The 22330-nt window shown below is 48.8% G+C and overlaps 1 protein-coding gene across 6 annotated transcripts in view; it reads left to right on the top strand.

The window, feature by feature from the left end:
- Nucleotides 1-22330, top strand: part of SLC7A2 (solute carrier family 7 member 2) — a 201741-nt gene that overhangs the window by 105566 nt on the left and 73845 nt on the right. For all 6 annotated transcript variants that reach the window (XM_075347088.1, XM_075347089.1, XM_075347092.1 and 3 more), the window contains exon 2: nucleotides 11951-12341. In XM_075347088.1, coding sequence (XP_075203203.1) covers nucleotides 11966-12341 — 376 coding nt within the window. In that variant the 5' untranslated portion in view covers nucleotides 11951-11965. The remainder of the gene's footprint in view (nucleotides 1-11950; nucleotides 12342-22330) is intronic.

Raw genomic sequence — 22330 nt, forward strand, 5'->3', positions numbered from 1 at the left:
CAGCTCTTCTCCCGCACTACGCCACATCTGAAGATGTGATATGAGGGGCGTATTTACCAATGTCTATCATACATCTATGATGGCATTCCAGATCTACTTTATATTACTGCCCCAAATATTTACCAGTCATGGACTAGTACAGTACACATGACCGAAATCCTATAAAAGAGATGTCCTACACCAACAACGGCTTACTCCAGCCCTACCCTGAGCCCTAAATGCAATATCACACAGGGGCCCCCTCAGGCACAGGCCTCATGTTCTTAGTAGAAAACCATTTTCATCCTAAGAAAAGCAGAAGTTTTTGTATATATCACGAGATGGCTGATATCTATATAGTACTGTACAGAGGTGTAACATGAAGCTATTGGATCCCAATACAAAACTGGTAACATCGCCCCTACCTACCATGTGCCATATAAAATACTGGTGTCTTTATGCCCTCTCAGATATCAGGGCTTAGACGCCTCTGTTACCTGTGTACTCCCTAGAACTCCACACCTGGTGATATAGGGGTTTTAAGCAGAATAATGATTGACATAGGTATGTACTGTTATGTCCTAAATTGGGTGCATGGAGGAAGCTCAGGAGCTGAGCCTGCACTATACACGACAGTGGCATTTAAGGGGTCCAGTCAAGGATGTGGGTGGGTTTCAATGCCCATCGGCACTCTGCAGATGGCAAATTCCTGAGGGGTTGCCATGGTAGCCATAGACCTACTTGAAGCCCCTCATTGAACCCATATTTCTACGCCTATGAAGTCTATGGATGGATTTTATAGGAGATTTTTAATTTCCATTACATAATGCAATACTGATGTATTACTGTATAAGACGAGTGACATTGATGGAAAAGCAAAATCTTTTTTTAAATAGTGTTCTGATTTTTTGTTTAACACTTAAAGAAGCGCTCCTACTAACTTTTTTTTATCGAATAAATGTATGTGTGTAAGTAATGCAGAGTGAGTGTATTAATATACTCACCTGCCGCCGCTCTCTGTGTCCAGCGCTGGTCTTCTGCTCTTCTCAGTGATGTCACCACAAATAAGACCTGCCGCCTCACTCTATGGTCTATGTGTGAGCAGGACGTCTCATTTTAGGTGAAATCCAACGGTGCCTTGTTCTGATACTCCATAAACTTGCATTGTAAAAGTAACTTCCAGGTCACTCAGAAAGCAGCGTGACCCAGATAGTCTGCAGAGGGGGTGACGTCACTGACAGTAGGAGCAGACCGGCGCTGGAAACCGGAGAGCAGAGCTAGGGGAGTATATTAAAGGGATGGTTCACAACTTATTTTTCCAAGCCACATTGATATAATGTTAAGAAACAAGGCTTCTCTCAAATATCTTGTGTTGCCAATAGTGCCGGTGAGCGGCGCTATTGTGGTCCGCTCATCCCTTTCATGTGACCCCTAGGCTCCGTGACATCTGGGATCCAGTGATGTCACATCAACCTCCAGTTGAGCTGACATCACAATGGCCGGCCCCAGCCTTCATGAGTGACTGGGCTGTGGGCGGAGTTTCACCGCTCATCACAGCCTAGCACCTTCCTGCTCTCCTTCACTGTAGACCACCACAAGCAGGAGCGATGTTGAGCTGTGATGAGCAGTGAAACTCCAACCACAGTCCAGTCACTCACGGAGACTGGGGCCGACAGTGGTGATGTCAGGTGAACTGGAAGTTGACATGACAATCACTGGATACCAGAGCTCACAGAGCCCGGGGATCACGAGAAGGGGATGAGCGGACCACAATAGCGTCACTCACAGGCTCTATTGGCAACACAAGGTATTTGAGAATAACCTTGTTTCTCAACATTATATCAATGTGACTTGGAAAAATAAGTAGTGAACCACCCCTTTAATTCGCTTACACTGCATTATTTGCACATACACACACATTTAATCAATAAAAAAAATTATTGGGAATGCTTCTTTAAATGAATAAATATCCAACCTTAATATTGCCATAATCATATTTTACTGTATGATGACAGGTCATTTTTACCATGCAATGAACACTGTAAATAAACCTCCTAAAAATAAGGATTTGTAGGATTTCACGCCACTTGGATTATTTCCCCCGTTTTTCTATTCATTTCATATTAAAAGAAAGTTGTCATGGAAAACCACAACTCAGCGTGCAAACAACATAAGTTCCCAAACAGGCCTTAAGGGGGCTTTACACGCAACAACATCGCTAACAAGATGTCGTTGGGGTCACGGAATTCGTGACGCACATCCGGCCTCGTTAGCGACGTCGTTGCGTGTGAAACGCAGGAACGACCGTTAATGATCAAAATTACTCACCATATCGTTGATCGTTGACACGTCGTTCTAATCTCAAATATCGTTGCTGCTGCAGGTACGATGTTGTTCGTCATTCCTGCGGCAGCACACATCGCTATGTGTAACACCGCAGGAACAAGGAACAACATCGTACCTACGGCCGCTGCCAATGAGGAAGGAAGGAGGTGGGCGGGATGTTACGGCCGCTCATCTCTGCCCCTCCGCTTCTATTGGGCAGCCGCTTAATGATGCCGCTGTGACGCCGCACGAACCGCCCCCTTAGAAAGGAGGCGGTTTGCCGGCCACAGCGACGTCGCTAGGCAGGTAAGTCCATGTGACGGGTCCGAGCTATGTTGTGCGCCACGTGCAGCGATTTGCCCATGACGCAGAACTGACGGGGGCGGGTGCTTTCACCAGCGACATCGCTAGCAATGTCGCTCCGTGTAAAGCAGCCTTTAGAAGAAAGGGAGTAAAGAACTGATGTGCAATCACAAAAGTGTGCCTGATCGTGAAAGCGTTAAAACCCTTCCTAAACGTAATTAATTTAGGAGAGAACTGTTCCTTTTTCATGGACACTGCAGAAGTTGATGTAGAATATTAGTGTGATTTTTTCAGTAAAATGTTCTCATATTTCAGAATAGTAACAGCACCAGGGATCTCCATATTTCTCTTTTCCATATTTCCGAGTGCGTTTGTCTTGATTCCCTCTACATACGTGATTTATAGATCCTGTAGTCACAGCTATTTACTCCACGTCAGTGACTACCCAATCACCGCTCGCTTTTTCCCTCCACCCCCATAAGTGAACAAGCAAACACATTCGTGAAAGAGCTTTTCTAACCCTTACAGTATACGGCTCTTGCAAACTGTGCACAGTCAGACGTCCGCTGAAGAACCAAATAGTGACTGATCTCAAAATAACTATTTATATAGGAAAACCTTGAACACAAACATTCCAAGTTTTTATCTTATTGTTTCAGTGTCCTTTTACATCTTGCAGTACACCTACTAGTACTCCACATATTGTACTGTTGTTTTTAGGTAGCTTTTATGTTTGATATGTATTGCTGTTTTCTCTATTCTTGAAATATATAATTTTCTGTATTCCCATCACTGCAATACTAATTATAGATCATTAAAGTAAAAAAAGACACATTTTATATGGCTTTCCACTGATCCAGGCCAGGATTAAGGTTGATGAATGCTCCTGATATCGCAGACACATATAGGAGAAGTGGACTTTCATGAATTTACAGTAGTTCTCCCCAATGGCATTATGAAGACTACTTAGCCAGGTCCTAACTTAGACTTCAGTGGAGAAAGCCACATGAATGCGAGGCCAACTTTCTACCTAGGATCACTGAACAGTTACCAGGTCAAGCATGTACTGTATGGAAAAAGTGTGCAAGGTAGGCTGCTGGCTAATATTAAAGAAGCACTCCCATCCAAGTTTTTACCCTCCTAATATATTGCAGTCATCATATTATATAGCACGGTGTACTTACAATTGCTCATTTTGCCCTTCTACCCAGTTAATTCTTCTGTTTTCCATTAGGTCTATGACATCCCATGATTAGTGATAAATGAGCATGCTCGGCACTGTTTGATACTCGATTGAGCTTCAGGATGCTCAAGAGCTTGCAGGTGCTTGACAAGCTCGACTTCCCGCTCAGGGAGGAGGAGGAGAGAGATAAATGTTCTGGAAGAATTCAGGAGTTTCCCATTGACTTCCATTATGCTCAGTACTCGAGTTAAGCCTCTCTGAGCGTTCAACCTGCTCGATTCTGGTATGAGCACTTGAGCATTTTAGTGCTCGTTCATGCCTCGACCTCAAACTATCTCCTTCCCTATCACCCTGTAGAATGTAAGCCCATAAGCGCGGGGTCCTCTTCCCTCTGTACCAGTCTGTCATTGTTAATGTGTTTACTATAAAATATTTGTGTTGTATGTAACTCCTTCTCTTGTACAGCACCATGGAATCAATGGTGGTATATAAATAAAAAATAATAAATAATAATAATAATCACTCCAAGTGATTAAATAGTGACTAACTAAATCCTGCTAAGCTCAATGTAAAAACAGGAACTCACTTTTTCTTGCATGAGTTATCATTAAAACTACAAAGTTTTTTTCAGTGACCTAGATTTGTAGTTCTGATGATGACTCATGCAAGGAAAATTATGTTTCTAAATAAAACTTAGCAGGATTCAGCTAATCAGTTTTTAATCATGTGATGTCATACACCTAATGAAAAACAATTAAAGAATTAACTGGGTAGAAGGACAAAATGAGCAATTGTAAATACACAGCGTGATATAATTTGATGATTGCAATATCTTAAGGGGATAAAAACTTTGATGGGAGTGCTTCTTTAAATTGCACGCACAATATAACTGGGGATGAAACATTTTAAAAATCAGAAGGAAACATGTGTATCCTGTGTATTCAGTCACCAACAGGTCCAAATTGGCAATTTGCCAAACTGGGCAATTGCCCGATGGGTGTCCTAATCAAAGTACAAAGTGGGCCTCCAGCCCTTTAAGCCTCCTCCGGGGATCCACAACATAAAACCAGTGGGCGTATGATGTTGCGGTCCGCAGAACTGTCCGGGAGATGCCACTCCCTTCTTCCTATATTCAAATGTATTTGCATCTTTCAGACGAGAATACATTTGAACACTTGAGTGCCGGGACTGGAGCAGCCCCGTTGCCAATGTGCTGGGATGTGATGACATCAGAATGTTGCTGACGTCATCATGCTGCTCCCAGCAATTCAGAGACAGCGGACAAGTCGGGCTCCATTGAGGAGCTGAAGATTAAATGTGTAATCATTTTAGATGAGGGGGGCCGTGGGGAAAGGAGGCTTGTATTACTATGAGGGTGCATAATGGGGTACTTTGGGACAGAATGGATGATTGTGAAAGGAGGCACAGTATAGCTATAGGCAATGGGGTGGGTTAGACTTTATGCAGATAGGCAGTGTAGAGGAAATATAGATAGAAGGGGGGCGGTTTGGGGGAATATTTTGGAGAGGTGTACAGTGTGAGTGAATGGGGGGAATATTATGGAGAGGAGCAGTATGGGGGTAATATTATTGAGAAGGGCAGTGTGGGGGTATATTTTGGAGAGGTGTAGTGTGTTTGTGTAATGGGGAAGAATATTGTGGAGAGGGGCAGTGTGTGGGGATATTTTGTGTAGGAAGCACTCTGAGGAGCAGTTATTTATTCAGGGACGCAAGGAAGATTTATGTACTTATGGGGCAGTATAACACTTTTATTGTTAGGGACAGAATGTCGGGATGTGCTGCTGAAGACGCAGGAGATGGAAGTTTGGTGCATGAAATCTCATGGTGTCTGTGCTACATGGAGACAAAATAGATGGAAATGACTCCAATCAGAGAAAATGTCATGTTTGTGTGATATTGCCTGTGTCTCATTAGTACTGTGATTCTTGTATGTGGTCTACAGTCTGATGATGGCTAATAACAACTCTTAGGGGCACTTTGCACACTACGACATCCCAATCCGATGCTGCGATGCCGAGCGCGATAGTCCCCGCCCCCGTCGCAACTGTGATATCCTTGTGATAACTGCCGTAGCGAACATTATCGCTACGGCAGCTTCACATGGACTCACCTGTCCTGCGACCGTCTCTCTGGCCGGCGACCCGCCTCCTTATTAAGGGGGCAGGTCGTACGGCGTCACTACGATGTCACACGGCAGGCAGCCAATAGGAGCGGAGGGGCGGAGATGAGCGGGACGTAAACATCCCGCCCACCTCCTTCCTTCTGCATATCCTACGGAAGCCGCAGTGACGCCGGTAGGAGATGTTCCTCACTCCTGCAGCTTCACACACAGCAATGTGTGCTGCCGCAGGAAAGAGGAACAACATCGGACCGTCGCGTCAGCGTAATCATGGATTACGCCGAAGCTGCACCGATGATACGATTACGACGCTTTTGCGCTCGTTAATCGTATCATCGAGCCTTTACACACTACGATGTCGCATGCGATGCCGGAAGTACGTCATTTTCAATTTGACCCCACCGACATCGCACCTGCGATGTCGTAGTGTGCAAAGCCCGCCTTAGTATCTCTTTACCATTGGTAATACTGGGATTTATGAGGTTATACAATAGAATTCTGTATGGGGCTGACCGGACATTATGATTGATTACTAAGCTTGGTGCTGAATACTAGCACAGATTGTCGTCCTGGTGCTACATTCATGTACCTACAGTGTTTCTGGCACTGCACTCATGTACCAACATTGTTTCTAGTGCAACACTCTTATGCCTGCTTTACACGAGTCGACCGATCGTACCTGACCCCGTCGTTTGTGCGTCACGGGTAAATCGCTGCCCGTGTCGCACAAAGTCGTGAAACCCCCATCACACGTACTTACCTGCTGGGTGACGTCGCTGTGGGCGGCGAACATCCACTTCCTGAAGGGGGAGGGACGTTCGGCGCCACAGCGACGTCAAACAGCTGCCGGCCAATAGAAGCGGAGGGGCGGAGATGAGCGGGACGTAAACATCCCGCCCACCTCCTTCCTTCTGCATAGCCGTCGGGAGCCGCGGGACGCAGGTAAGCTGTGTTCATCGTTCCCGGGGTGTTACACGGAGCAATGTGTGCTACCCCGGGTACGATGAACAACCGGCGCCATTTTAATGAAACAATTTTTTAAAACTGAGCGACGAGTACACGACTCACGATTTGTGAGCGATATTGCGTCGCTCGGAGGTGTCACACGAGACGACGTCGTGAACGATGCCGGATGTGCGTCACGAAAAACGTGACCCCGACTATGCATCGCACGATAGCTCGTCTTGTGTAAAGCCCGCATTACACCCACAGTTTTTCTAGCCCTGCACTCCTGTAGTCATGGTGTTTCTGGTTCTGCATTCATGTAGTAATGGTGGTTCTGGTGCTACACTTGTGCTAACAGTAGGTCTGATCTTGTACATATATAGCAATCAATAATGTGCTTAATGGCTATGTTAAAAGTTAAAAATCCTCAAAACAGAAAGAATTGAGATTGAGAAGGATTTGGCCAGTTTCTGCTACAAAATCAGTTTAAGTTAGCCTGCTTTTACACCATTTATTTTTTGTGGAGCAGAAACTGAGCAGAAACTCTGTAAATCCTTCAAATACTCAAAACTTGGTTCTGGTGATGTATTTATGTAAGTATCCCTTTAAAAAGTTTTGACCCCTTGGGATTGCGTCATTATGGCAATGTAGCCATTGGACTAAAATGTTGGGTGTAAATCTAATTTCAATGTATATACACTGCATAGTAGCACTTCTCCTGTTCTGCATATGTGTTGCCCAGGGCTATGGGGTACTCGGTCCCGGGCCGTATGTTTACGGGGATGCTGTGCCACGGGTGAATGCTGGCCGTTGCCCGGTTCCGTGACCTTGCGGACGCTTTTTAATGGGGAGTATTTACAGGGGAGATTAAAGTCTTTGGTATGATGCCACCTGCGGGTTGCGGTTAAGATGGTGGAACCTGCCCTGCTGAGTTTGTTATCCCTAGGGCTGGTGGTAATAGCAGCTGTGGTGGTAGGCCCTCCGAAGGTAGGGCTGAGCCCAGGGGGATGTATAGTGGATACTTTCGCCGAAAAAAGGAGGCCACACCGGGGTTTACAGTTTTTTACTCACAGTTGGGCCCTTGGACGGCTGGTTCAGTTCCCTGTATTTCCAGTGCCAGTTTGATGACTCGGTTGCTCTGTCCCTGGCACCCTCAGTGTGGTTGGGCCCCAAATCAGCTCCAAGCTATGGGGACCCAACTGTCCTTTTGGCAGTCTCCTTGTCCGTACAGCGAGCAGTGTGGTCCCTGAACGGTCGGTCCGTGTCCTGAACCCTGATCCTCTCTTTACTGCTGGTGCCCCTGGATCTGTGGGTCAGTGAGGTCCGTGAAGGTCCCCTCACTGGGTAGGTAATTGCCAGGCCGCGTGAAGCTGATGCCTGACCTAGGGCCCTGTGCCCCGTCGGTGCTCTGGTCCCAGTGGTACTCGGGTGTACCTGCCCTGGCGACCACTCTCCTGTGCCCCCGGGTCACCGTTACACTACCCAGCTCTAGGAACGTCTCTCTCCTTCACTCTCTACTCTAGACTGCTCCCAGTCCCCCTCCACCAGGCTGTCTAGTCCCCTAGACTGGCTCCGCCCTCTAGGTGGCCATCCCTTTGGTATCTGACTAGCCAATTACCCCTGGTGTGTAGTGGAAACTGGGATTTTGGTGTGTGCAGATGTCACTGGCACTGGTGTTCCAGGTACCGGGGGTAGGCCCTGCATCCTGGTGAGGATGCAGTACCTAGTAGTGCCCAGAGTGGTTCAGGGGTGCTACACATACAGGATATATTTCTCAGTGTCTGTATTATTTTGTATATATACACTGCATAGTACCACTCCTGCCCTGTATACTGGGTGTAATTTTTAGTATCTGTATTATTTTGTATATATACACTGAACAATACCACTTCTCTTGTCTTGTATACTGGGTGTATTCTCAGGACCTGTATTATTCTGTATATATACACTGCACAGTACTGCTTCCCCTATCCTGTATACAGAGTGTAATTTTCAATACCTGTGTTAAGGCCCCGTCACACTAAGCAACATCGCTAGCAACATCGCTGCTAACGAACAACTTTTGTGACGTTGCTAGCAATGTTGCTGTGTGTGACATCCAGCAACAACCTGGCCCCTGCTGTGAGGTCGTTGGTTGTTGCTGAATGTCCTGGGCCATTTTTTAGTTGTTGCTGTCCTGCTGTGAAGCACAGATCGCTGTGTGTGACAGCGAGACAGCAACAACTAAATGTGCAGGCAGCAGGAGCCAGCTTCTGCGGAGGCTGGTAACCAATGTAAACATCGGGTAACCAAGAAGCCCTGTCCTTGGTTACCCGATATTTACCTTTGATACCAGCCTCCGCCGCTCTCACTGTCAGTGCCGGCTCCTGCTCTGTGCACATGTAGCTGCAGCACACATCGGGTTAATTAACCCGATGTGTGCTGTAACTAGGAGAGCAAGGAGCCAGCGCTAAGCATTGTGCGCTGCTCCCTGCTCTGTGCACATTTAGCTGCAGCACACATCGGGTAATTAACCCGATGTGTGCTGTAACTAGGAGAGCAGGGAGCCAGCGCTCAGTGTGCGCTGCTCCCTGCTCTCTGCACGTGTAGCTCCGTGCGGTGGTAACCAAGGTAAATATCGGGTTGGTTACCCGATATTTACCTTAGTTACCAAGCGCAGAATCTTCCACGCGGCGCTGGGGGCTGGTCACTGGTTGCTGGTGAGCTCACCAGCAACTTGTGTAGCGACGCTCCAGCGATCCCTGCCAGGTCAGGTTGCTGGTGGGATCGCTGGAGCGTCGCAGTGTGACATCTCACCAGCAACCTCCTAGCAACTTACCAGCGATCCCTATCGTTGTTGGGATCGCTGATAAGTTGCTTAGGGGTGCTTCACACACAGCGAGCTCACTGCCGAGATCGCTGCTGAGTCACGCTTTTTGTGACGCAGCAGTGACCTCATTAGCGATCTCGCTGTGTGTGACAATGAGCAGCGATCTGGCCCCTGCTGTGAGATCGCTGCTCGTTACACACAGCCCTGGTTCGTTTTCTTCAAAGGCGCTCTCCCACTGTGACACACAGATCGCTGTGTGTGACAGCGAGAGAGCGACAAATGAAGCGAGCAGGGAGCAGGAGCCGGCGTCTGACAGCTGAGGTAAGCTTGTAACCAAGATAAACATCGGGTAACCAAGGTGGTTACCCGATATTTACCTTAGTTACCAGCCTCTGCAGCTCTCACGCTGCCTGTGCTGCCGGCTCCGGCTCTCTGCACATGTAGCTGCTGTACACATCGGATTAATTAACCCGATGTGTACAGCAGCTAGGAGAGCAAGGAGCCATCGCTAAGCAGTGTGCGCGGCTCCCTGCTCTCTGCACATGTAGCTGCATTACACATCGGGTTAATTAACCCGATGTGTACTGTAGCTAGGAGAGCAAGGAGCCAGCGCTCAGTGTGCGCGGCTCCCTGCTCCCTGCACACACAGCTAAGCGGTGTGCGCTGGTAACTAATGTAAATATCGGGTAACCATACCCGATGTTTACCTTAGTTACCAGTCTCCGCAGCTTCCAGACGGCGGCTCCGTGCAAGCGCAGCGTCGCTTGCACGTCGCTGCTGGCTGGGGGCTGTTCACTGGTCGCTGGTGAGATCTGCCTGTTTGACAGCTCACCAGCGACCATGTAGCGATGCAGCAGCGATCCTGACCAGGTCAGATCGCTGGTCGGATCGCTGCTGCATCGCTAAGTGTGAAGGTACCCTTAGTGTGACTGGACCTTTATTCTGTATATATACACTGCACAATTTCAATTGTTCTGTTGTCAGAGAGACAATATTGTACTTTGGGATTGTCAGTATTTAAATGTTGATTAAATTGTTTATCCCAAGTTTGGGGGTTTGTCTCGTATCTTCTGGATAGGGGATGACTTTGTGTTCACAGTGATTCTGACAGTTGCGACCACCACAATCCTGAGAGCCACAGCTCTGAAGAGCACCATGTAAATGTAGCTGTGGTTGATCATACGCACTGCTGCCCCATTCACATGTGGCTCTTCAAACATCTCCTTTAAAGAGTGGTGAGGGACATGAGAACATAAAAGAAAAAGATCGGTGCTGAGGGTTGGTATAGTATGTGGTCTGGTGGGGTTTGTGTGCCAGGGCTGCTTTTTGTCCCAGTCTGACCCTGGTCACCAAACACAGTGCAGTGAAGGCGGCTGTAAACTTAGAAGATTGATTACTAGCGTGCTCTACACACACACTGCCAAGCACAATGCCATTCAAAGTGCCAGGACGAGATTACTGCCATGCTTATTGTGTAGGAAGAGATCCTGATGACTGAAAGCAGTCGTCTGCTTTCTAGCTTAATTTTCTCTTTGTTGCCGCTGCTCCAGTCAGCTGGTAAAGCAGGATTTAAATGCTATTTACCTGTAGATTAACCACATATCTGGAAATAAATAGCGTTTCAGGATCCCGTTAATATATTGGGCCCTCCGTTGAAATAAACTTTAGGAGTTGACATCACTAACTTGGAAGGATCTGTAATTTCTCCCTGCATCACCCTGACGACTGGAAGAGAGCAGTTGCAGGGAGAATAAAAGTTCATTTTTTCCCTGAAGCTGCTGCTCCAAAAAGTCAGCTGCACAGTATTTATTAACCTATTCAATTCTAAGATCAGCTGATCTTCATGGTGCATTTATACTGCACAATTATTGTGAATAAGCATTCCTAGGGGAAAAAAATATCTTGTGCTTGAAAAAAATTATTTATTTTGGCAGCACATCGTACTGTGAAAATAGTACATGTGCTGCCAAGAACAATGTCAGCCTATGTGCGCAGAAAAATCTATTACTGATTGTAAAGTGCACAGTCTGCCGGTGTAACCCGACTACTAAGCAAAAGTAGAGCAAATGTAGAGAAAACAAGTGTAATGCAAATGTAGCAAACATACTGTAGAGAAACAAATAATACACTTTTCTCCTTGCAGGCGCACAACTTGTGACTTTATCCGGCTTAACTAAAAAAATAGCTTTATTTGCGATGACTGTTCAATGTTTAATATTGGTGAACACAGCCTTTTATTAACTGTTTCTTATTTTTCCCATGTTTAGACACAAGACGCCATCATGGTTCCCTGTGGACCAGCTTTATCAGTTGCTCGACGTCTACTAAGAAGGAAGATTGTAACGTTAGACAGTCTTGAAGATTCCAAACTATGTCGCTGCCTGTCGACCGTGGACCTCATCGCTCTGGGTGTTGGAAGCACTCTTGGAGCTGGAGTCTATGTTCTTGCCGGAGAAGTGGCAAAGTCAAACTCTGGACCCAGCATTGTCATTTCCTTCCTTATTGCAGCATTGGCATCTGTAATGGCAGGCCTATGCTACGCTGAATTTGGAGCCCGGGTGCCAAAAACTGGATCTGCTTACTTATACACATATGTCACGGTTGGAGAACTCTGGGCATTTATTACAGGCTGGAATCTTATCCTATCTTATGTCATAGGTAAGGTCAATGTTAAGTGTCTTTGTCTTATGGTCTTGCTTATATGGACGATTGCTTATCTATAGATACCTGAAGTTTACACCTCCGTTTTTTGCTATGCGGTACAATCTGGCACTTTGCAGGAAAAACGCAACCGTTTTTTTTTTGCTGCCGGTTGCGTTTTTCCTGCATAGAGTTTAATTAGTGCCGCATTGTGCCGCATGGCCTTGCGTTCGGTCCAGTTTTTGCCGCATGCGGCAGATTTAGCCGATGCGGCGGCTGGATGGAACGTTGCCTGGCACGTTTTTTTGTGCGGCAAAAAAAAACGCATCGCGCCGCATCCTACCGATGCGGCGCTTTTCCCAATGCATCACTATGGATGCCGCATGCGGTTTTTGCCACTGCGCATGCTCAGTAGCATGCCGCAAGTGGCAAAAAACATATGGGCTGCATGTAAAAAACGTATGCAAAGGATGCGGTGTTTTTACCGCATCTGTTGCATAGGTTTCACAGCCGGACTGAGACGCACGGCTCAAACCGGATGTGTGAAAGCAGCCTAAATCTGATGGAGCATGGTGAATGTTGATGTACTTTTTCAATATTTTGGATTCACTTTTACTTATTGAATTCTATTGCAATATGATAAACTTAGAGGGCTTAGCAGCGTAGACTATATAGAGTACATGTCGGTATTTTGCTGACATAATATCCAAGCTGGATCTGACGGGTGGTGTTTAAAAGCAGGAGAGGTAATGCTAAAATGCTGAACTAAACAATTCAATGGAAATAAATAGATGGAAAGATTCTGTATATTTTGCCCAAATTTACAACCATTTACCTATATATATCTCTGTAAACTACTGTTGTCCCACAGTTTAGAAATATTGACAGATAATCATTTTATTGACCATTGATATTAAGGCAACAAATTCTTGTTTTTGAAAAGGTATATACCGTAATCTGTTGAATTCTTGTGAGATCTGTAAATCAGACTTGGAAGAAAAGCTGTCCTGTGGGTTATGTTCTTTTCCTTCCCCATTATGGTAAGATTTTTGGCACTGAAGAAGATTAGCTGCGTAAGGCTTCCTTCACACGTCCGTGAAAAACCACGCACATTTTTCACGGACGTGTCAGAGGTGCGTTTTGCCCTCCCTGAGCCGTGTTTATGGCCTACATGTGTTCTACGTGTGTTATCCGTGATAACACATGGAGAACAGGAACTTTCTGCTCACCTGTCCTTGGCGTCGCTGTCTGTGGTGCTGATCTTCGGTCTCCGGTCCTGCCGACTCCCCGCTGCTGCTGCTTCCGGCCACAGTGAAGTGAATATTCAATGAGCATAATGAGCCGCGATCGGAAGCAAGTGACAGCAGCAGCAGAGACAGGAGGGCAGGAGATTGTGAGTAAAGATTTGGGTTTTTTTTCTCAAACATGTGTGTTTTCTCCAGCGCCTGTCACACGGAACACCTCCATGTGGACCGTTTGCGTTCCGTGTGACAGCAGTGATGCCGGAGAAAAACGGACATGTTGACGTGTGGAGCACACGGACACACGTATGCTCCACACATACACATGGTCCATGGCAGAACACGCACATGTGCGCAGACCCATTGATTTTAATGGGTCTACGTGTGCCCGTGTCTCCGGTACGTGAGGAAACGGACCTAACACGTACCGAAGGCACGTGCGTATGAAGGGGGCCTAAAGCAGTAAGCAAAATTTGATCAGATATGGTCAGAGACAGTGAGACAGAAGTTCACTTCAGACACAGATTCTCCTATTCTTTATTGTTGGTGTACAAAATAAATGTAAAGCCTTTACTTCCAGGCACACAATACAAATTTATACCTGCTTAGCCCAGCAATGACTGGATGTTAGCTACCCTGACCATACACTTGGTCTTCTACTAACCACCCGAAAAAGAAGCCAAAAGGTTATGTTCCCAAGTCACACCACTTGCTCCAAATGGAGACCAGCAGGCCTCAGTAACAGTTTCTAGAACAAAAACCTTCTTCTTCCCCCAACTAAAGTGCACACACTGCACTCATTTCTAATCCCAGTAATGAATTAGCCCAACATCTGTACTTTCTAAGGTCTACAGAGACAGTCAGACCTGGAAGAGAAGGACAAGCCCCACTACCAAACCTACCTATTATTCCAGAAAAATCCAGGCTCAAAAACAGGATTTACTAGAGCCCCTAGCAAACTATACTTGGCAAGTTATATCCAGTTTTCCTGGATTCCATATACCTCACCTTCTACAATCCAGTTTCCGCCCTTTACAATCGACTACCACTCCTTAAACTCTACTGAAACTGTCCTTACTAAAGTCTATGACAATCTACTAACAGATAAATCTATGATGGTCACTATTCGGACACCACTCTCTCTTGGTATTCCTGCTACCTCTCTGACCGCTCCTTCACTGTACACTGTATCTTTTGCCATCTACTTTTCCTCTCCTTTTTCCCTTACTGTTGATGTTCCTCAAGGTTCAGTTCAAGGCCCCCTCCTCTTCTCCGAATATAGTTCACCTATTAGACAAACTATCAGATTTGGTTTTCAGTACCATCTCTATGCTGATGACATCCAATTATACACATCGTCTCCTGACATCACCCCTGCATTATTACAAAATACCAGTGATTATCTGGATGCTGTCTCCATCATCATGTCCTCCATCTATCTGAAACTAAATCTGTCAAAAATTGAACTCATTGTGTTTCCGCCCTCTACTAACCTACATAAACCCAATATTGTCATTTCCATGTGTAGTTCTACCATTACTCCCCAGCAGAACGGTTGCTGTCTTGAGGTTATATTTGACTGAGATCTTTCCTTCTCTCCCTACATCTAATCACTTGCTCACTCATGTCTACAAATCAAAATCATTTCTAAAATTTGACATTTTCTTTCTTTTGACTCTACAGAAACTCTTACTATTGCGATTACTATTTTCACCTTGACAATTTCAACTCTCTACTGATTGGTCTCCCTCTTACTAAACCATCTTCCCTCCAAACCATCCTGAATATACGGTAGCACCCAGGATCATATTCCTCTCCAACCACTACACCGATGCTTCTACCCTGTGCCAATCATTGCATGGGTTGCCCGCAGCCACAGCTTTCCACACTTTTGCACCACCCTACATCTCTTTCATCATCTTTGTCTATCACCCTGCCTGTGCCCTTCGTTCATCTAATGAATTAAGACTAACATTATCAATAATCGGAACCTTCCACTACCATCTCCAAGACTTCTTGCGAATGGTGCCGTTTCTCTGGAATGCACTACCCAAGACAATTTGATTAATTCCCAATGCCCACAGTTTAAGACGTACACTAAAAAAAATACCCTTAGACTAAAGGCCCCTTTACACACTGAGACTTTCTAGCGATCCCACCAGCGATCCCAACCTGGCCGGGATCGCTACAAAGTCTCTGGTGAGTCGCTGGTGAGCTGTCAAACAGGCAGACCTGGCCAACGACGTAACAGCGATCCGGACCTGCAGAATGACCTAGCTAGTCATTGGGGACGTTGTAAAGCAGTTTTTTGAAAGGGAAGTCTCTAACGAAGTCGCTGTAAAGTCCCCTTTACACACTGAGACTTTCTAGCGATCATGCTGAACAGCGGGAAACAAAAGACCAAAGAATGGTCCTGAACGATTTGTAGCGATCAGCAACTTCACAGCAGGGGCCAGGTCGCTGATGTGTTTCACACACTGCAATATCGCTGGGGAGGTCGCTATTACGTCACAAAACTGGTGACGTTACAGCGATGTCGTTTGCGATGTTGCAGTGTGTAAAGCCACCTTAACCTATCGCCTCACCTCACTTATCTAACTATTTAAGTTTTGTCCTTACAAAATGTTCTTCTGGTTCTATGTAACATCTGATTACACACCCTCCATGCACTTAATAGCACTCTGTACCTGTACTTGTACACAGGGCTGCCACTAGGAATTTCAGGGCCCCATACTGGCAAAAGTTCGGGGCCCCCTTGAGGCTCCAGCCCAGCTCCGCTTCCAGCCCACGAAGCTTCCATAGTCTCACCGCCATGCTTGGAAAAACTTCACTTCTGCACTACAGCTGCACCAATCACACATTAACCCTTCACATTGAACACCGTATCACACACGCAGCCATGAGATTTAGTTTTGGCCAAAAGATTTTTATAAGCCTGTCACCACAACAAGGTGGACTCTTTTGGCAGGGCCTTACTCTAACTTTTTTTTTTTTTTAAATCTAACTTCTATATATTTATTTTTGGTATATCTATTTTTTTTCTTTAAGGGAATGTGTCACATAGAGTTTTTAAAGTGATTGAAAAACCAAATTGTGATAATGCTGACTTGTGGATTTAGACCTAACAACCCCTTCAAACGGAATCTGTCACCAGGTTTTTAACACCTAATCTGAGCGCAGCATAACATAGGGGAAGAGATCCTGATTCCAGCAATTGTCACTTATTGGGCTGCTTAGTATAGTTTTGATAACATCACTGGTTAATCAGCAGGAGATTATCATTACAGTGCTACTCGTCATGCTGCAGGTAGTCCAGCATATTTATGAGCTCTGTATAATTGCTAGATCTGCAGGAGAGAAAACATTGATTTTATCACAATGAAAGCAAACAGCCCAGTAAGTGACACATCGCTGGAATCAGGGTATCTGTCTCTACATTATGCTGCACTCGGATGGGGGAGCAAAAACCTGCTGACAGATTCACTTTAAGGCTCTTTCAGCAGATAGATAGATAGAATCATAGATAGATGGCTAGGTAGATAGATAGAATCATAGATAGATGGCTATAGATAGAATCATAGATAGATAGATGGATATGTGGCGCCCCTCAGGCTTCAGTCACCACAGGGTACTGCATCTCACTTAAGGTGCAGTACTCATCCTGGATCCAGAGGAGGTCGGTACCAGTTCCACAACACAAACTCATATACACAACCAGGTTGCCCTCCCAATTGGGGACCAGGCTAGGATCGGGTCTTAAGGTAGTCACCAAACATGGGGGGCAGCCACCCACTAGTGACAGGGAACCGGGGGAGGAGTAGCCACCATGGGGAGTTAGGAGCTTACACAACAGTTAGAGTGTTCTCCAGCGGGATTGAACAGGAGCGGGACCGGTGCGGTTCAGGGTGCAGGGCCCTAGGGTGGAACAGACTTCACGTTGTATCACCAGAATCTGTAGGATAGGGGGATTGAATGTCCCTCTGACCACCACGAGATCCCGGAGCACAGTTCCACATAGGGTCCGGAGTCCTGATTACAGTCAAGCCCCACAGCGGCCCCGCATCACCTACACACGGGACAGGAGCTAACACTACACAAACCAGCGTTCCTAAGCAGCTTCAGGCCACGGGGATCCATCTTTAAAGGCGCAAGAAGGAAGGGCCCATCGACCACCGTACCGGTTCTAACCTCCAACGGATCCGGGATTGGCTGGGGCCCATCACGGCTGGAACCACAGCAGCTGATTCAGCCTTTTGATTGCCGTCGCCCCGCGCTTCAGCGCCAACGGCCAATACACTCCTCATCATCCTCCCCGGGGACCCGCTCCACCTGTAGGGAGCAGAACCATCCTTGCTGCAACACCATCCGCCCCGAACGACAGCGACAGCAGCGGCGGCTAATCCCTGGCCACGTACCACAGGTGGCGTCACATCATCCTCATCATTCCACCACCATCATCCAAAACCCCTTTTATTGTACACCTCGGGGCAACGAAGTCGGGCAGGGCCACCTGTGACATCCCCAGACCCGACATCACCGGCCTGGCGACGAGTAACATTTATAGATGAGAGACGGATGGACAGAGGGACGGATGGACAGAGGGACGGATAGCCAGAGAGACGGATAGCCAGAGAGACGGATAGATAGTGGGGGGGGATCACAGCAGGTGGGGGGGTCACAGCAGGTGGGGGTGGGGGTCACAGCAGGTGGGGGGGGTCACAGCAGGTGGGAGGTCACAGCAGGTGAGGGGTCACAGCAGGTGGGGGGGTCACAGCAGGTGGGGGGGGTCACAGCAGATGGAGGAAGGTGAGAAGTGGGAGAGGGGGCAGCAGATGAGGAAGGCGGGCAGCGGCTGATGGGGGAGGCAGTGGCAGATGGAGGGGACGCACCAGATGGGTTCAGTGACGCTGGATCAGGGGCAGTGACTGCTGGGGCAATGGCGGCGGCTGAAAGGAGACAGTGTCTGTAACTTACTGATCGCTCTCCTCAGCTTCCACTGGAGTGAAGCTGAGGGGTCGGTCTCCGGCCCCAGATCCACAGTGATTGGACAGATCGGTCACAAGGCCGGTCTCTCCAATCAGAGCTGGGGGCGGGTGAAACTGAGGTCACCCAGCTCCAGCCAATGATCGGTGCTACAGCTGCACTGAACATGTCTGGATTTTAATGTTTTAGCCATTTTCAATGGCTGAACATTACAGTGGCTGTGATTGGCTGAGCGGCGTTCGTCAGCCAATCACAGCCTCCTTAGGTCCGGGGAGGAGACATCACCCCTCCTGAGGTCAGGCAGAGGGCCCCTCCTCCCCGAATCTAAGATATTTGCAAAGCGATTGTGTGGCGCCCCTGACCTGGTCAGGCACCACTGAGTACTGCACCCATGCTGGGGACAGTACAATACAGGTAATCCAGAAGGCTGACCGAGGTGTGACTACACAGGCGCATAGTGATCAGGTCTCACACATGTACCTTTGAGAGGACCCCTGGGGATCCCAGGAGGGGGAAAAGCCTTCACCTCCACTGGAATAGTGGAGGGGGCCAAAAGCCTCCATCTCCACTCAAGGGGTGTGGTAAGAGAGCTTGGTTGCTAGGTGGCGTAGGCAAGAACAGGAGAGGAGAAGCAGTGAGCCGGTTCAGTGCAGAGTCCAGGGAGCTCAGAGAGGAGCAGACCCCTAGGGCTGTTGCAGTCTGACAGCGTCCGCGCAGTGGCTACCGACGGGGGAGAACGGTCACCTAGGAGTGCTACCCGAAACCCATCTCCAGCTAGAGAGAGAGCACAGAGTGGGAAGTAAGGAGACTGCTAGGGAGAACCAGGCCCAAACGGGCGGCAGATCCCGGAGCGGGGATAGATCCACCTTTCCCTGCTAAACCTGCCGGTGTGGGGCCCTCAAAGCCCACACCACAACACCTAAAAGCCGCAGCCACGTAGCCACAGTTAGGGCCCATAGTTCACAGGAGGCAAGCAGCTGGAGTGATCTGGCCCAGGCAACAAGCAAACGGCAATCGAAGGGGAGAGAGGCTTCAGCAACTTCCCTGGGTGACCCCCATAGGGACTAAAAGTCGGGGTTACCCCAAACCACCAAGGGCTAAGGAAGGCGAGTTGGTAGTCACCATCAGAAGTCAGCCTGAAGGATACCTGGTTCCACCCTGGTTCATCCCAGCTACGCCCGGGTTACTCACCCTGCCATCTGAAGTGAGTAAAACCCCTGAAAGACAATCTGCTTGTGTGGAGTTATTCTGCGCCTTGTGGTTCTACACACCTACACCGGGCCCTGGGGCTTGCCTCACTCTCAGGAGGCTATCCCAACTGACTGCACACACCATCAGCCCCAGGCGACCCTCAACCTGCAGTGGCGGTCCCCACTGACCGCAATACTGAGAGTGGCGTCACGACAAATAGAAGATCTCCTACCTGTGACCAGATCCAGCTGAGTGGAGTCCCTGAAGGTAATGCACCGACGCTGCACTCGCGGGGCTCCACATCTGGCGTCACGAACAGGATAAGGACTAGACCTGTTCAGACAGGTGACCATGTGCCTGGGCGGTCCGCTTGGAAAATTGGAAGCGCCGCCATATTGCCACCATGAAAAGCGCGCTGAAAAACAACAGCAGCCCGCGCAGGGAGAAGTTACCGCCCACGAAGAGGCGTGGCTACCCAGAGATCCCCTGCAGAGTTCTGACCTCGCTTGTGAAGAGAGCGGAAGCGTCCAGAGACGGCGGAACGGAAAAGAAGCCAGCAGCTTGTTGTTAGAGAAAATGGCGTCTGAATGCAGAGACCCAGAGCCAGGCTCCGCTGCCTGGTGGTGTCGGGAGCTTGCCGAGTTCTGCGATCAACTGGAGGCCAGGGTCGGAAGGCTGATCAGAGAGGGACGTGCGGAGTTCCTGGGAATGACCGCGGCGGTTCAGGCCTATGAAGAGAGAGCCGCGCGCCGAGTGCCAGACCGGGCGGTGACGACTCAGACCCCGATGCTGCCACCGATGGGTGAGTCCAGTGATGCCCCTGCCAGCGCGAGTGCCCCGACCCCTGCTGCCACGTCCGCGGTCCCTGAAGAGGCGTCCGGCGCGGCGACGCTGAAGCCGGCCGCAGCCACGCCAGGTGCAGCCCGCCAAGCTCAGGCCGCCGCAGCGATGCCCTGCTCGGCCCACCAAGACCCGGTCCCTGCAGCGACGCCCAGTCCGGCCCGCAGAGAACCGGCTGCCACCGCGACCCTCATTCGCGCCGCAGGTGTGACGCTGACCCAGGCCGCCGCCATGCTAGGCCCGGCCCGCCGAGACCCTACCGCAGCCGCAACGCTCGTCCGCGCCGCAAGTGAGGTGCTGAACCAGGCCGCAGCCCCGCCAGGTGCGGCCCACCAAGCTCCGATCGCTGCAGCGACGCCCAGCCCAGCCTGCACCGATCCCATCGCGACAGCGACGCCGATCCAGGCCGCCGCCATGCAGGGCGCGGCCCGCCAAGACCAGGCCGCCGCCATGCCGGGCGCGGCCCGCCAAGATAAGATTGCATCACCATTTTCCCCGGCCTGCAAGGCCAGAGCAGACACCGCTCCCCAGCCCAAGGAGGTCCCTGCCAGGAAGTCCCTGGTAGGTGAGGACCCCGCATACTGGCAGCTGAAGGCTGACATGGAGGCCAAGTTCCCACAGGAGATGGTGGATCAGTACATGCTCCCTCCGCACACCCCCAAGAGGATTCCGGCGATCCCTGCAGCAACCACGCCAAAGAGTCCCCCGCCTGGGCCTGCTGATGAAAGTCCATCCCCAGCACTGCCACGACCGGAGTGCTCAGAAGAACTAAGGGGGAGGGGAGGCCAGGAAGCTGAGGAGCTGACTCAGGAGCCACCGGCAGTGGATCCATACCCCGAGCCAGAGATGCTGCCGTATTCCCGCTGGGATGAAGAAGACCTGACACCGTCTGCTGAAGAAGATTTGCCTAAAAGCCTTACCTGGGAGCTTGTAAGCTGTACCTCGCAGAATCCAGTCCGCAAGACACGGCGCCGTAGCAGAACCCAGTCTTTCCCTGCACCGCAGTCCCCAGAACAGAGAGATGAAATAACGGCCAGAGACCTACAGGAGAAACGGTTCCTGAGAAGAGCCAAAGCCCAGGTCAGAGGACCCCTTTGTAGAGGAATTGTGGAAGATTTCAGCCTAAAATCAGGATACGGCTTCATAGTAGCACCTGGTATGAAAGAAGGCATTTTTGTCAACAGAAGAGACGTTAGAGCCCATTTGCCCAGAGGACATCCTGGCAGAAACTTACGAACAGGAGATTCAGTGGAATTCACCATGCACCAAGGAGAAAGAGGATGGTATGCATTGGATGTTACGCCATGTCCCAGACATCCCTACAGTGAACCTGCTGTCTCAACAGAAAAAGAAACAGACACAGAAAAAGAAACAGATACAGAAGAAGAAGGAAAAGACAGAGATGGAGAAAGCAACAGGTGCCGCAGCCCTACAGGCCCAAGCCCTGGTGAGGAGGAATCTGCATAAAGTAAGAAGTACAACAAGTTACTGTTTTGACCAGTTTGAAAGTTTGCAACGTTACTGTTTAAGAGATGTGCCCACATAAACTAATGTGAGAAATGAACCTTAAGGCTATGAACTGGCTATAGCCACAAACTCTCGCAGTGTAAATAGTTACACCAGAGGGCACCACCGCCACCAGAGTCAGCCTGTTTAGGGGCTTGGCTCGTCTGCAACCAGGGAGCACGTCCGTATATAGGGCCTTGGCTCACCTGCAACCAGAGAGCATGCCTGTTTATGGGGCCTGGCTCT

This window comes from Anomaloglossus baeobatrachus, chromosome 1, assembly GCF_048569485.1.
Source record: "Anomaloglossus baeobatrachus isolate aAnoBae1 chromosome 1, aAnoBae1.hap1, whole genome shotgun sequence".
Taxonomy (NCBI): Eukaryota; Metazoa; Chordata; class Amphibia; order Anura; family Aromobatidae; genus Anomaloglossus; species Anomaloglossus baeobatrachus.